Below are 15,744 nucleotides of genomic sequence, written 5' to 3'. Positions count from 1 at the left end.
AAATTAAAATCTGCAGAAACCAGAAAGTGCCTTCAAATGTGTGTTTAGTATGCATCAGACGGTCAGTGGACGGGCTGTGGGCGGTCAGTGGGTGTGCCGTCTGAGGATGCAACCAGGCGGAATGAACCTGAAGAGCTTTTGTGGTGAACTTCCAGGACATTATTGTCCGTCTCGTCTTCACTCAGGCCTCACACTCACTCTGTTTAATGTATGGTGTCTATACCTCCTAAGCTCTCAAACAACGGCTCTCTTAAGTGCTCTCATAGCCTTTCCTGCTACATCAGGTCATAGCCGGGTGTGAATGTGATGCTTGTCCTCACAACTTCCCTCCTCAGAGAGATGGATGCAGGCACATGGGAAGAAGAAGCCTAATGTGAAAATAAGATGTTGAGCCTGCAAAAAAAAAGACAGAAATAAGAAAGGCATTTTGAAAACCCCTCATAAGTCCTCACAAACACGATGTGACTGGCATCTTCCAAAAGCAGATAAAAAGAGTCCGCCTGCCTCTACAGAGACCCTTTACTAATGGCACTACATGCAGGAACTGGACCCAAGAGAGGAGGAGGGAGGAGAGAGAGAGAGAGGGAGTTCCTAGCTCCTCACTCTTAGCCGAAGTCTCTGTGGAAGTGGGACACTGACAGAAGCACAGTGAGACTGTAAGTGTGTCTCCTAGAGTAAATGAATCAATGAGACAGACATTCTGACAGACGTGTTGTCCTCCTGTCATGGACGGGTGAAATAAAGCTGACTGCTGCAGTATGGAGACCGGAGAAGGTAAGGCACTCTTTACTTCAGATATGGTCTCGGACTGTAGGATTATTTCTATATGGTCACAGAATTGATTTTGGTGAAACACTCTGTAGATGTATTGATTGTTAGGTCAGTCGGAGAGTGAGTTTCTGAGGATGAATTGTGGGAGGCTTATTGAGTTCTACCCTGTTTGGCTTTCGCAAGGTTAAATGCGGTCTCTTGTGCGTTTATTCTGAAACGAAAGCTGTTCAGAATGACTCCATATATTGTAGAGAGATCAGGTGTGCAGGTGCATTTATTAAGCAGCCTATCTACTAATGTACACAGCCATCTGCTCACGATGTGTGTGTGTGAGAGAGAGTTAAAAAGAGAGAGAGCATGAATATGTGGGTACATAGGCATTCCCATGAACCTGTGTGTGTTTAGAATGGCATTTACAGAACAATTGTCTGTTTGTTTGTGTGTGTAACACCCACTTCTTTGTATTATTAGACAATATATTATCTAAATTAGACCGTATTTCCTATATTAGACCTTATTTCATAAGGATGCATGTAGATAAAAATGCGTGTTTGAAAATACTTTTTATTAAGCCTTTAAATATGATGTATAATTATAAACTTATTTTTAATGCCTTACAATGCTAAAAAGAATAATACATTTAAAACTTTCTTAACACAAAATTATATTATATTATGCTATAATGGACATTTCACACCTTTAAAGGTTTATCATATACTACTTAGGTCAGCAATATTATTTTTGTTTTTAATTAACTAATGATCCATTAACTTGATGCTAAATGAACTAAATTATGTTTTTATTCATCATCTATTTACAGCACGGAGAATTAGAAATGTTACTTGAACACCAAATATTTATAACATGACAGTGATTTCTACAGAAGAAATCATGTTTGAAGACTGGAGTAATGATACTGAGAATTCAGCTTTGTAATCACAGTAATAAATGATGTGTAAAAATATATTTAAATAGAAACACGTTTTTTATTATATATATATATATATATATATTTTTTTTTTGTGTTAAGTATAGCAGCCTTGATGCGCATAAAGACACTTAGTTTCTTAAATAGTTACTTTAATATTTCGATTAAAAAAAATCATATGTTTAGTATGTTTACAGATAAATTTACTTCATGAATTATTCATGAAACATTTAAAAATATAAAAGCAAAAATCACACTTGTGCAACAACTTATTTGCAATGTTGTGTGATAAAACATAATTGTTGTCTAAAAACTGCATATGTTTTTCTTCAAGTAATGACTCTTGAAGAAAATCTTCTCTCTTCATAAAGACCTTGTGTATTTGCTCTTCTGGCCACAAGATAACAGAGTGTGCATGTTCAGAGGTCTCTAATTAGCGGATGTGTGCTATCATCACAGGTGGTTGTGATGAGAGCTGGATCTTCGCCTGTGCTCACTCAGGTCCAATCACATGTAGTTAATGAGCTGACGGGGTTAGTTACCACTGGGTTAATGACGCACATTAATATGTTGCTAATATACCTCAGGTCATGCAGTAATTAAAAATCTCATTTTCAGCTCATAGAAAGCACAGACTCTCCTTCATCTTAAATGATTTAGTAAAGAACTAGAAAGAAAGAGCGATGTGTGTCGATTATGATTTCATTTATAATTCCCGGTATCATTTGTTTGATGTCGTGGTTTATGGCTGTACAGTAAGTATGTGTGATGTAATGTCAGGTATTACACATGAGCGTTGCATCAGGTGTTTAGGGTTCATCCAAACACTCGAGCGCAGGGACACACTCTCTCCTCAGGGTCAGCTGATGCAAAGGGCTGATGAATTTACCTCATAGTAGCACTTCAGATCACAGCCCCTGAGTGGGTGTGTGTGTGTGTGTGTGAGAGAGAGAGAGAGAGAGAGGTAGAAAAACACCCCATTCTGACTCTCACACACGGCCTTGTCACGTCTATAAATACTTCTCATTTGCATCTGTTGTTCGCACTTAAGAGAAATGAGATGTGTGCATGACCCTAACAAAAAATAACCATAGTTTCCACCAAATTACAAGCACATTACCAGCATAATAAAGTAATATTGAAACACATTCAAACTATGTAAGATGCAGTCAGAATCTTTCTTCTATTGTCTTTGCCTTTGTTCTTTTGTTAATGACAGTGGAGACTATTGTAGTTTGTTGGTTTTTCCCAACGCACATTTTATGAGGGTTTATAATGGAATATATATATATATAAAGAAATAACAATAACAAATAAAAGATAATTATAAAACAAATGTACTGTATACATATAAATTGATATGTAGATGTTTTTAGAAACATTATTATTTTCATTTTTATAACACTTAAAGCTGTTCTGGTGAACACAAGAAAGAAGATACTCAAGAATGTTGGTAACCAAACAGTTGCCGGTAGCCATTGACTGCTTGTTTACCAACATTCTTCAAAGTATCTTCTGATGACAGAATTTTAATTGTTGCGTGAATTATTGGTATATACCACACATAAATTTTGTTTTCTCAAAAAAAAACTTAAAAAAAAACTTCAAAATCTGAAGTGTAACATGAGTGAGTGACGTTAAATAAAAAATACAAACAAACAAGGCAAGAGTTATAGTTGTGATTTAGTGGTTTTGTGGCTGTTATCTTATGTAGAGAGAAATTTACTTATTTATTTATTCTGAACACTTTGATCTTCAGTACAGGTGAGATATTTCCAAAGACCACACTATGAAAGAGGAGAGGATGGGAAGGCAGATTTTTTTTTCTTCTTCTGCGCTTTATTGCTAAAAATAGATTTGCTTTTTATCAGTCACAGAGTCATAATATAATTGGCAATTTATATACTTTCAGACCGAACAGTTGAGTGAACAGAACCTGCTGTTCATGACTCCATTCATACTCTGTTTTGTGGAGGATTTTAGTTTGATGTGTGCTAACTTTGTGAGAAATGTATGATCCTCAGTCATTTAATTTGTATTGCCCAGTTTTTCCTCTCTAACAATTTACAAAGTCAGAAAGTGTATGATGCCTGTTCAGATTTTAAAAGGCATGTTGTGTATTCCAGCCTTTAGATTGGTCTTCTTGTAATTGCTTTGTTTATATCATTGTGCTTAGCTTTGGATTTGTTGACATCCAATATGTAAATGAGTTTGTTTCTTCTTCAAAACAGATTTTGAGAAATTTAGCATAACATCACTTGCTTACCAATGAATCCTCTGCAGTGAATGGGTGCCGTCAGAATGAGAATCCAAACACCTAATAAAAACATCACAATAATCCACAAGTAATCCACACAACTCCAGTCCATCAATTAACAGCTTATGATGTGAAAATATGTGTGTGTGTGATAAACAAATTAATTGTTAAGATGTTTTAACAAACTATTGCAAATCCTCTATCCATAATATGACATTCTTCTGTTGTCTAGTCTAGCCAATCAACTATTTGGACTCTCATTCTGATGGCACCCATTCACAGAAGATCCATTGGTGAGCAGGGGACCTAATGCTAGATTTCTCCTAATCTGTTCTGTTATTTATCCTATTATTTTACTGGCCTGAAAACACTGATTCGTCCTTTAGGAAGTGCATATCTACATAGTTTTGAATGCTGACTCTTTGGATGATGTGTTAAGAGCCCTGCAATCTCCGGCAACAGGTATAAAGTTAATCCTAGGCAAAAGAACAGACGGTGACGAAGACACTAAGAGGCAGTGACATCACTTCTGCATTTACCCTAGCCAAAGTAGCCTCATATCTGCGACTCTACTCTTCAGTTTGGCCCTGAAGCTTCTGCGTGTGTGTGTCAGCTCATCGTCTCATGAACTTCTTCCTTAAAGCAAAATGTTAGTGTGTGTGTCAGCAGAAAAGTTTATTTTCCATGGGACGAATGGGGTTGACGGCATGTCCTCATGATGTCGGAGTACATATTACTTTTTAATGTAGTGTTTTAGAGGTTTTTTTTTTTTTTTTTTTCTAGCCTTGTAAATAAATAAGTGTAGCATTGCTTACGGATGTGTGTGGTTGCCAAAAAGCTTTTTATGAATATTGTAGGACTTGTTCTGGGAGTAAAACGACAAGCATTGGTGTGTTCTTCTTGCTTTATAGCAATATCTCTCCCATTTAAAATGTAGCTCAACTTACTCTGCTTCTTGGCTGCATTAAACCTGAAATCTCTTGATGAATGCAATTTTATTTCCTGTTTTTTATGCATTTCCTCTTAAAACAGGAAGTGTAAGATGGATATACCAAAGTTCTAAATAACCAAAATGCATGATGTTGATTGGTTACATGGTGATTTTAAGGGGGTGTGAAATTGTTATAAAAGCATTTGATTGGGCAGAAAATATGTGCAGTGCAGGATGAGTCATTCATATTTTTGATTGGATTTTCCAAAAGAGAGAAAATTTAAATGCATATATTATATTAAATTGCATTATTATTACTTTTATTAGTATACAATTAACAATGATATTAGTGGTACTAAATAATAATATATTTTCAGTGATTTTACAGTATAGTTATGTAGTCATTTTTAAAGTCAACAAACTCAACACTTATAGTGTGTGAAGTACACTTTTTTTCTTTCTTTTTTTTAATTGCTGCTTAAAAAAAAAATAAAAACTGTGAGGGGTGAATGTCTGGGTTATAGGACCTTGATTGTGCTGAACAAGGACACAGATGGTTGTCCTGTTTGTCTTATATTTTGCTAATATTTTTCATGATGCAATGTTTTGCAAGGCCAGATATCATTGTTCCAGGTTAACCCTCTGGGGACGGATTGTGCGGTACCGCCCAAAATGGCATACTTTTACAAATGTGTAGTTATCTCAAAAACTATTAATGCTAGAGAGATGCGTTTTTTTTTTTGCCGTCTTCCTCAGATTCCGCTGAAAACAGCGGTGTCCAGTTTGTATATTAAACACTTCCCTTATTGCGCAATACCACTGCGTAAACAGGCCAATGAAAACGATTGTGCTAGGCAGATTCAACAAGCAACAGCCAATGGAAAAATTGCCGCTGGGAGGAGTCTTTTTCTAACCCAATCAGAGGAAGGTTATGTCTTCTAGCGATTCAGAGGACTCTGTAGCTCTGCTGTAGCCTTGTAAAAGCTGGCTGGACTGTAGTAAAAGACATGTAATCAATAAGCGTTCAGAGAATCAGCATCAGGGTGGAGAAAGCAGAACGCGATCGGAGTGTTACAGAGAGCGATCGGAGTATTAGCGAGCACAAAGAGCTAAATTCGAGCGATCGGAGAATCAGCATCACGTGGAGAAAGCAGAAAGCAATCGGAGTGTTAGCGAGCACAAAGAGATAAATTCGAGAGAGATACAGCATTATTACAGAATTGTTTTATCAAAATGGCAAGCAGTAAAAGATTTACGGCAGAACAAACTCTGGAATAATTACTGGAAAGGCTTGGAGAGGCCTTGCTTTGCTCACTGGCATGCCTAGGACTGTTTTTTAAAAAAGTTAATTATTGAATTGTTCTTTACACATTTGATTAAACAATAACACATTTCTGTCAAGCAAAGAGTTTGAAAAAATATATTTTCTTTGTTCAAAAACTGTTCTATATTGTGTGTTTTTCAGTAATAAATGACAAAAATCTAATTTTCGTTTTTGAAATTCTCTAGTTTATTGTAAAATTTTTCACTCATACTTCCTTTATATAAACATATTGCATGCATGCTTATGGTAGCTTAGGGTCTTCTGAATCCATAGATACCAAACACAGGGTGTTTCATCTCCTTTACATATGATTTATAAGCCCAAATATAAAAATAGAGAAAACAGACCAAAAAGGGCTTAGTCCCAAAAATAAAAAAAAACGCCTAGGACTGTTTGTAAATAAAGTTAATTATTTAATTGTTCTTTACACATTTGATTGAACATTAACCCATTTCTGTCAAGCAAAGAGTTTGAAAAATATATTTTTGGGTCAAAAACTTTTAACTATTGTTGTGTGAGGTAGGATTTTCAGTAATAAATGACAAAAATCTAATTTTCGTCTTTGAAATTCTCTAGTTTATTGTACAATTTTTCACTCATACTTCCTTTATAGACATATTGCATGCATGCTTATGGTAGCTTAGGGTCTTCTGAATCCATTGATACCAAATACATGGTGGTCCATCCTCATTACATATGGTTTATAAGCCGAAATGTAAAAATAGAGAAAACGGACCAAAAAGGGCTTAGTCCCCTAAGGGTTAAAATATTAAGCAGATTTTTAGGAGACTGTACAAGTGCATGTATCAGTGTGTCTATGGGCTCACAGGTGGGGCTGTTGAGTGATGGCGCTTATTTATTCCTTCTCTCTTCTGTAAGTTAAAACGTGTGGAATCCATAACAGTGTCATCAATCCAGAAAGACAACGTGGATGTAATTTATATGGAAATGGCGTGCAGAGAGCAGACAGAGGCCTGAGCCTAATTGACAGTGTGTGTGTGTGTGTGTGTGTGTGTGTGTGTGTGTGACAGCACTGAATTCACTGTCCTCAATGCACATGCTCATAGCATCATGATCTGGCGGAGAAGGACACACTGAAACCTGCGATGGGTTGAGGACGTGTTTTAGTCACTGATCATGAATCAAAGTGCAGTGTCCTGCGTAAAGCACTGCAGTACACGACCCAAACAGTAAATAAGCACAGTGTTGTAGATGAGCAATAGATGATGAATTGCTATCATTATAGAGCATTTAGGATACTGACAAAAAAACAAAAAACAAACAGAAGTGTATTTAAAGGAATGGTTTACCCAGAAATTCTTACTTCAGCTTAAAAATATTGTACTATTGTTATTTTGTCTTATTTATCTACTATTAAAATGCATTTATATTTAAAATTAGATTTTATTTTTACATGTTTAGTTGTATTTATTTATGTATTTTTCAATTTAAGAACTATGTTGCTATGTGCTTTTATATTTTATGTTTTTAGTAACTTTAAGTTATATTTTAGTTTTTAGTTTCGTTTTTGTCATTTTTGTCAAGGCAGCATTTGTCTTTTTCATTTAAGTTTGAGTTTTCACATCTTATATTTATATGGATATTTCACCCTTTTATTTTCAGAAAAAGAATATAGTTTTAGTTTGAGTTCACAGTAACAAAACTGACACACATAACATGGCATATCTTGAATTTATTATTTTATGGTTGATTGCAGCAAGTGCATAAGTGCAAGATGAAACTGAAAGTTTCTCATGGCTTTTGTTCAGGCTCATGGGCACTTAGGGGTTTCTAAGAGCAGCTTTACTGTGATGGACACAAAGTAAAGTATGTTGCAAAGAATAATAACAAAAGAGATGCTGCAGTGGCCCTCACACACCTGGACTTGCCAGATCCATTAAAGTTCAGTCTTTTGGCTGATCCACCATTAAAGTGAGGAGGTTTGTCTCAGTACTGCATTCTGTCCCCTCACGCTCAAAGATTTGACTTGCATTTCCTGAAGTCATTCTCAGACAGACAAAACTGAGCAGGATTATGAAGGAGCTCTGAGCTAGAGGAGAATTCGGGCTTGAAGTTCAACATCAAAGGGTTTTTGTAGGGGTGAAACATAAACGTAAAGTCACTTTTAAGATGAGAAAAGCTAACTTTCTTAATTGTGGAAAGCTTACAGTAAGTTCTATGCTTTGATATTTTCAGCTGAATAAACCAGGATGATGGGATTTAGATCATGCCAGTATGTGTATGTGTGTGTGTGCTCTGCCATTAGCATTGGCTAGTGGTGTGAAATGGGCATTAGTGATTTAACAGGCCTGACTAAGCTTAGTTGACAAGACAATATCAGAATGAGAAAATGGAGCCAATCACAGAGCATCCAGACATTCTGCCCTCAAAATTCTCTGGCACAGACAGACACGGGACAAGCAGTGGCCATCTTAGCGGCAGTGGGCATAAGATGGCCTCCTGCCCTGGATCACATGAGAGATTCACGTCGCTGTCTCTCAGGTTCCTGACACCTTTCCCATATTTAGCTCTATTCCAAACATAGTGAGCTGCATTACATAGGTGGATGCACTCTATGGAAACTGAAATGGACTGATTTCAGTGTGTGTCATATGATGGAACTCTGCACTTTTAAAGAGACAGTCCGCCTTTTATACACACACACACACACACACACACACACACACACACATATATATATATGTATATGTATATATATATATAAATATATATATATATATATATATATATATATATATATATATATGTGTGTGTGTGTGTGTATATATATATATATATATATATATATATATATATATATATATATATGTGTGTATATATATATATATATATATATATATATATATATATATGTGTGTGTATATATATATATATATATATATATATATATATATGTGTGTATATATATATATATATATATATATATATATATATATATATGTGTGTGTATATATATATATATGTGTGTGTGTATATATATATATATATATATATATATATATATATATATATATATATATATATATATATATATAAAACTTGTTTCTATTTAAATATATTTTAAAGTATAATTTATTACTGCGATTACAAAGCACAATTCATTTAAAGGTTTAAAATGACAGGAGAGTTATTAAATAATGTCAGAATTGTAATTTTTGCATTTTTGATAAGAATACTAGGCTTATACTAGGCTTTGATGATAATTTCAGTATATAATGAATTATATTTATAATCACTTTATCTTGAAATTTATTAAATTTAAAATTAAATTATTTTATTTCAATTTATTATTCTTTTTTTTTTCATAGAGAGAGAGAGCGAGGTGACATTATCATGCGGTTTACTAACTCTGCTTATTTTGCATCTGTTTTCCATCCTAATTTTCTCTGTTCTCATTTCCTCTCACACACTTGTTAGATAAACTATGTGTTGCATTTCTTATTTTCTGAGGTCTAATGCGCCTCCTTTTCCTCCCCATCTACAGCATGTTTGAGTGCAGGTGTTGGATGACGGTTGAGCTAAACGTGTAGGTGCATTGTTGATGAAAATAGAGGGAGGGAGAGAGTTTGGGAGAAATGATGAATGGCTCTCATTGGGGTGGTAATTTGTCACTTTCCATCTGACTGGGCTCCAGCTGTCTATTCCTGAGCTTTTTGTCCTCTTTGGCTCACCGTCTCTTCACCAGCCAGATGGGTGGAGAGATATTGTGCCGCACCCCATGTGCTAGCTAGACCCGGGTCACAGTATTAGGGTACATCTTTGAGTGTATTCGTGAGAGTTTGCCGACAGGACTGCTTCACTCAGCGGCATGTCTACTTCTGTCTCATAATCCGTGAATCTACAGAAATAATTTTCTCATAATGGTATTACATTAAATAATATAATTTTCTCAGTGCACTTACCCAGAGGCTCCAACAAGTGATGGAAAATTTTGACTCGGCAGCAATAAAAAAAACAAGGCACGGTTTTCACGGCTTAAATTTATGAATTATGAGCTGTGTGAAACCAAGCATCACAATGCACTTTCATGTAGTCCGTCCACGAACTTTTGCAAATCGAGTTTTGTTAAAATGGAGTGAAGCCAAAAGCAACAGCGGTGGAGAAATGCTGGATAACAAGAGACTGAACCCAAAGTATGGCTGATAACTCTTTTAGCTCTAGGAGACCGGCCAGTGTGGCTTCTAGTCAGAGATCCGAAAGCTTTTGAATGTTTTCGAAAGAAGCCTCTTATGCTAACCCAAGGCTGCATTTGTTTAATATAGCAATAATTCTAATATTAAGAATTGTTATTGTATATTAAACTGTTGTTTATTTCAAAATGTAAGTTATTCCTGGACATTCAGCCAGTATCCATTACTCAAAAAAAAAAAAAAAAAAAAAAAAAAAAATATATATATATATATATATATATATATATATATATATATATATATCCATTACTCAAAAACAAAAAAAAAAATATATATATATATATATGTATATATATATATCCATTACTCAAAAAAAAAAAAAAAAAAAAAAAAAATATATATATATATATATATATATATATATATATATATATATATATATATATATATATATCCATTACTCAAAAAAAAAAAAAAAAAAAAAAATATATATATATATAATACATATATAATACATTGTTTTATATAAAAACTTTTTTTTTTTTACGTTTTTTTTTTATTACTGGTAATTTATTTTTACACTTCATTTGCATTTTGCTGTATATCGCGCGGCTACCAGTGCAATGTTTTCAAAAGTACCACAAAGTGTATACTCTTCAGGAAATCAAATAGAATAAAGTATTTAAAAAAAATGATGGGCTAAACCTTTCAGGGACATTCAAGGTTAAATCAGCGTTCCAGTCCGACAGATCCACAGTAGCACATGCTCTCCCAGAGAGATAAAGGGAATTATTTAGGAAGGACGGAAAATGAGAAGAATCATCTAGAGGAACAGCACCCCCCCAACCAGCCCCCTTCTAACGAGCCTTTGTTCTAATAACACAATTTATACTGACCTTTATAGAAATGTAGCAAAAATAAATTACAATAGTTAAAAAATGCCCCTGAGCCTAATTGCAAAAAAGATTAAGTCTCTTATAATTGCTTTTGGCCACCTAATACAAGTAACTTTTTTTGTAATTAAAGTGATTTAAAAATGTAATAACCCCAACACACACACACACACACACACACACAGGCTTCTCTTGTCCAGTGCCATAAATACTCTCATTACTGAAGAGATGGTCCATTGAAAATGCTTTCATGGTTTTGTGTGATGAATATTATGTGCTTGTTAAAACGAGTTCAATGGCAATAAACAGTTTGCCTCTGAACTGTTTTAAATATTAATTGAAACATAACAAATATTATTCTCAGTTTTTGTTGAGAGAAAATGACTCATTGTCCATCCACACTGCTTCTATCTACTGTTTGAGAAGAGCAGCCTCCCAGAATTCCAGCTGCTCTTCTGTCCTCAGATACCCATATGCAGTATTTTTATAGCTGGATTCTCCATCCGTCTCTTTAGAAGTCAAGCTAATCAGCCAGCAGCACACTTAACCTCTCGCTCTTTCATCTGCATATTCGCTGAGCTTTTCAGTGTTGATTCATCTCCTCTGTGCATTAGTGAAGAACCCTGTATCTCTCTCTCTCTCTCTCTCTCTCTCTCTCGTTGTTTCTTCCTATTCACTTGTTCTCAGATGTGTGTAGCATAGATGCTTTCGTGAAATGCTGACTGTAAACATATCCTTCCTCATCTCTCTCTTTATTATTTAACAGCCCCCGACCATGTCCCTGGGGTCTGCTTAACAAGCAATCCAATCAGCTCTCTGTATTTGTTTATATATAATATTCTTCCCTCTTCCACAGATCATGAGGTCAGACGTAAGAAAAGACAAGAAAAGGACTTTAAGCAATCATGTGGACAGTTTTTAATAATATTTAGACTTTACAGTTTCAAAGTCAGTTTTGTTAGAAACAAATGAAAAAAAAAAAAACTTTCATTCAGCAACGACATATGATATACATATATATATATATATATATATATATATATATATATATATATATATATATATATATATATATATATATATATATATATATATATATATATATCAAATAAGTTTAGTGCAGTGATCCCTGTGTTATGTGTGTGAATGGAGGTGTGTTTCTGGCACAGGGCAGCACTGAACCAAATCAATAACACAAGGCACAGCCAGCAACCTCGACTCAATATCCCTGAATGACCGCATACTGTACTCACAAAGGAGTCATGGGGAGAAGGAGGACGAGCGTTGAAGAGGGAAGTTGAGTCAGCTGTGCTCATACACTTTCTGCATTCAAGGTCTTCTACAAAATCACCTCTTCATCCTTTCCCATTCCTGCTAACAGGCATTCAGGGGTTGATGCGATGAAAGGAAGATGAAAGTGGAGCTATGTGTATGTGCGTGATAATCTGTTTGTGTACCATTCAGCTTTTTTGAAGTTAAAGCTACTCTTGAAAGACAGAAAGTGCACAATCCTCATTTGATCCCAATTAAAACGGTGGTCAATACATTGTCATTTTAGTTTTACTGATATGAATCTTACTGATCTTTACTGATAAGACATCTCACAGTGTGGCATGAATGATTGTAGCGAGCACTGTCTTTTCCCTCAATGCTGTCTTTTTCTAGGAGAAATAAAGGCAGGTAATAGCCTCCTAATTCCTCCGCCTTTCTGAGGACTGACTTCACACGCTTCTTTAAAAAAAAAAAAAAAAAAAAAAAACTTTAGCAATTTTATCTCCAATGTCATGGCAATTACTCAGGTGCTCAGATGCATTTAAAACTAATGACTCTCCGCAGCTCCCTCTCATGCATTTGCTCTCAATGAAAAAAGTTCCATGCACTTCATAACTGCAGGCTCTTTATTGTCATATAGAGCACGTATATGGTTCTATTACAAGATCCTGATGGGAAATCACATCTGAAATATCTGTATTACAGTGATGAAGTCGACTGTGTTTGAGTGCGAATGTGCTCATGCAGTGCTCCCAGCGTGTTTTAGAGTTTTACTGGACAAAATAAATAAAAAAATTGCTGCGAGCAGCACTTCCTGTCTGCTGTTCTGCAGTCCAAGCACTCCATAACTCACAAACGCACACACGTGTACATGAAAACTCCAACTATTTACTTTGTTTGTACGTTGTCAATGCATGCAGCAGGTGATGTCATTTTGAGCATGGCCTCATTATCTATGCACAGGTGTGAGCGCATACATTTTGCATGCATTTATGAGTACATATAACTTGTGCCGTAAATTTTGTTTGTGACCCCGTAGCTTGCTTTTATGAGAAACACTGAGCTCATTTTATGGGAATTGTTTTATGAGCACATTGTGCGGCATGAAAATCACAGGGGACTGTTATGTTTAAGGTCAACGTGAAATCAAAATTGCCCCTATTTACTTTCTTAATACATGAACACATTTTATCAGTACATGTTGTTCTGAAGAGAAAAAAGTTTTCATAATCCTTCATCAAAATGACATAAAAATTGACCATTTACTTCCTAAATACATATATTTTTGAGCACTTTTTATCAATATATGTTGTTCTAAAGAATAAAAGTTTTCAGAATCATTCATCCAAATGACAGAACTTGCACTGCCTTAGAAACAACTTAATATGGAAAATAAATATTAACCAATAGCCAGATAGCTACTTGTTTTAGGCTACTGTTGTAAGCAATGGAGCCTTTGTAAAAGCTTCCCTGTTAATATAATAAAGTTCATGGCAATAACCATAAATTATGATGCATTTGTAGTATTACTATTGGGATGCATAATAATGTTCTCAAGGGTGAACTTAATCTTCAGCCTCCACAAATTGGGTAAAAAGCCTCTTCAGAAATGGGTTCCCAAGGTGTTTCAGGAGGGGTGTAGTAGTCCTCCATAATCCACTTCAAACTCACATTTTGAACGCATTCTAGTATGAAGCAGACCCTTTTCATCATCCAGTCAGATTAATTCAAATCTCTGCATTTTTTTTTTTTTTGTATTAAATTTCACGTTTCACTTGGAAACATACTATTACATAAGTAAAATAGGTTGTAAAAGCCATTTCATGTTGACTTCGAAGATTGTCATTTAAGTCATTTGAAGACAGTTGATCACTTTACTGGGTGCGTTATCACATAATTGATTTCATTAATGTCTCTTGATTCCGTGTGATCTGCTTGTTGTGTTGTATCTCTATCATGTTCGTATGTTGATATCTGCCGTGCATCATGTCACATGATCATAACAAGTTTGTCTCCTCCTTTTATCTGTCCATTCCTCAGGTCGTCCCCTCCCTCCCTCCACTGCCTCCTCCAGCCTCCTGCCCCCTGCTCCTTCTCCCCCACCCGTCCCCCTCCATCCAGCCCCGTCTACCATAAGGGAGTGTCAAGTGCCCCTGCTGGACAGCAGCTCCTCCCACACCATGCTGGAGCCCCATCCAGAGGACCACATCTCCCCCAACTCATACCTGCTCCGGGCCCAACCCCCCACTGGTAAGCCCCTCCCACTCACATCTCATTTGCTGAGGCCACCGTCATCATTTTACTCATTTTCTGTGTCCTGTGTTGTTGTTTGCTGTTGTGTCTGAGGGAAATAATGCTGTCTTAACAAGGTCTGCCCACATCATGGAAGTGATTGGATATATCGTTTGTCATTTTGTCATATTGTGCCTGATGATGTCCCTAAAAATGTCATTTTGTGATAGGAATAGATTATATTTATGACTAGTGAAGCTCAAGGTAACAACAAGTGGATATGAAATCAAACAGCATCGGTTTCCCATAAGGGCGTAACATGTGAAGCACTTATCTTATGGTGACTTGTTACACTTTCACAGGTTGTGTAGAACACTATAACATGTCAGACTGAACTGTGTGTGTGTGTGAGTAGTTTTAGTACAGCTGTGCTCACTCAGAGTAATTAATGCTCTGTACGCTGCACAGTCCTCTAAACTTTGCCTCATGTCCAAATCTGCAATCCAGGGATTATGTTTAGCGTAGAGGAGGAATAAAAGTTGTTAATGTAATTTCTGCTGGAATATAATCTATTGTTAATGGCATTAGCCTCTCTTTTGATCTGCTATAAATCTTTATTACGTCTGATCAGGGGCCCGAGTTCAGGAGCAACACGATTATAACCCTTTTAAAATGACATTACATCATGCCTCTAATTGGTTTACTGTTTGCTGCAGCAACATCAATCATTTGCAGACTAACCACGCTGTAAATAAATTCACTCCAACACTGCCAGCTCCGCGGCTCTAGAACGATGGGGCAGAGGGAATATGGATGAGAGAAGATCAAAAATACAAGAGGGGAAATCACAGTGTCTCTCAGTGCAGACAAGGTGACCACTAACAGCTTTATTGGGCCTGTTAGTATTCTCACTTTTTTCTTCTGAGCTGCCATAAAATTTGCATTTGCTGAAAAGAAATGGCAAAAAGCGATTTTCTCAAAAGAT

The 15,744-nt window shown here is 35.7% G+C and overlaps 1 protein-coding gene across 1 annotated transcript in view; it reads left to right on the top strand.

Moving 5' to 3' along the window:
* Positions 1 to 15,744, top strand: part of LOC128027289 (teneurin-2) — a 410,843-nt gene that overhangs the window by 301,680 nt on the left and 93,419 nt on the right. The window contains exon 6 of the mRNA XM_052614746.1: positions 14,568 to 14,777. Within this exon, the coding sequence (XP_052470706.1) occupies positions 14,568 to 14,777 (210 nt within the window). The remainder of the gene's footprint in view (positions 1 to 14,567; positions 14,778 to 15,744) is intronic.

Source organism: Carassius gibelio, chromosome A14 (genome assembly GCF_023724105.1).
Source record: "Carassius gibelio isolate Cgi1373 ecotype wild population from Czech Republic chromosome A14, carGib1.2-hapl.c, whole genome shotgun sequence".
NCBI lineage: Eukaryota > Metazoa > Chordata > Actinopteri > Cypriniformes > Cyprinidae > Carassius > Carassius gibelio.
The sequence above is the reverse complement of the archived record's forward strand: the minus strand, read 5'-3'. Positions and strand labels throughout refer to the sequence as shown.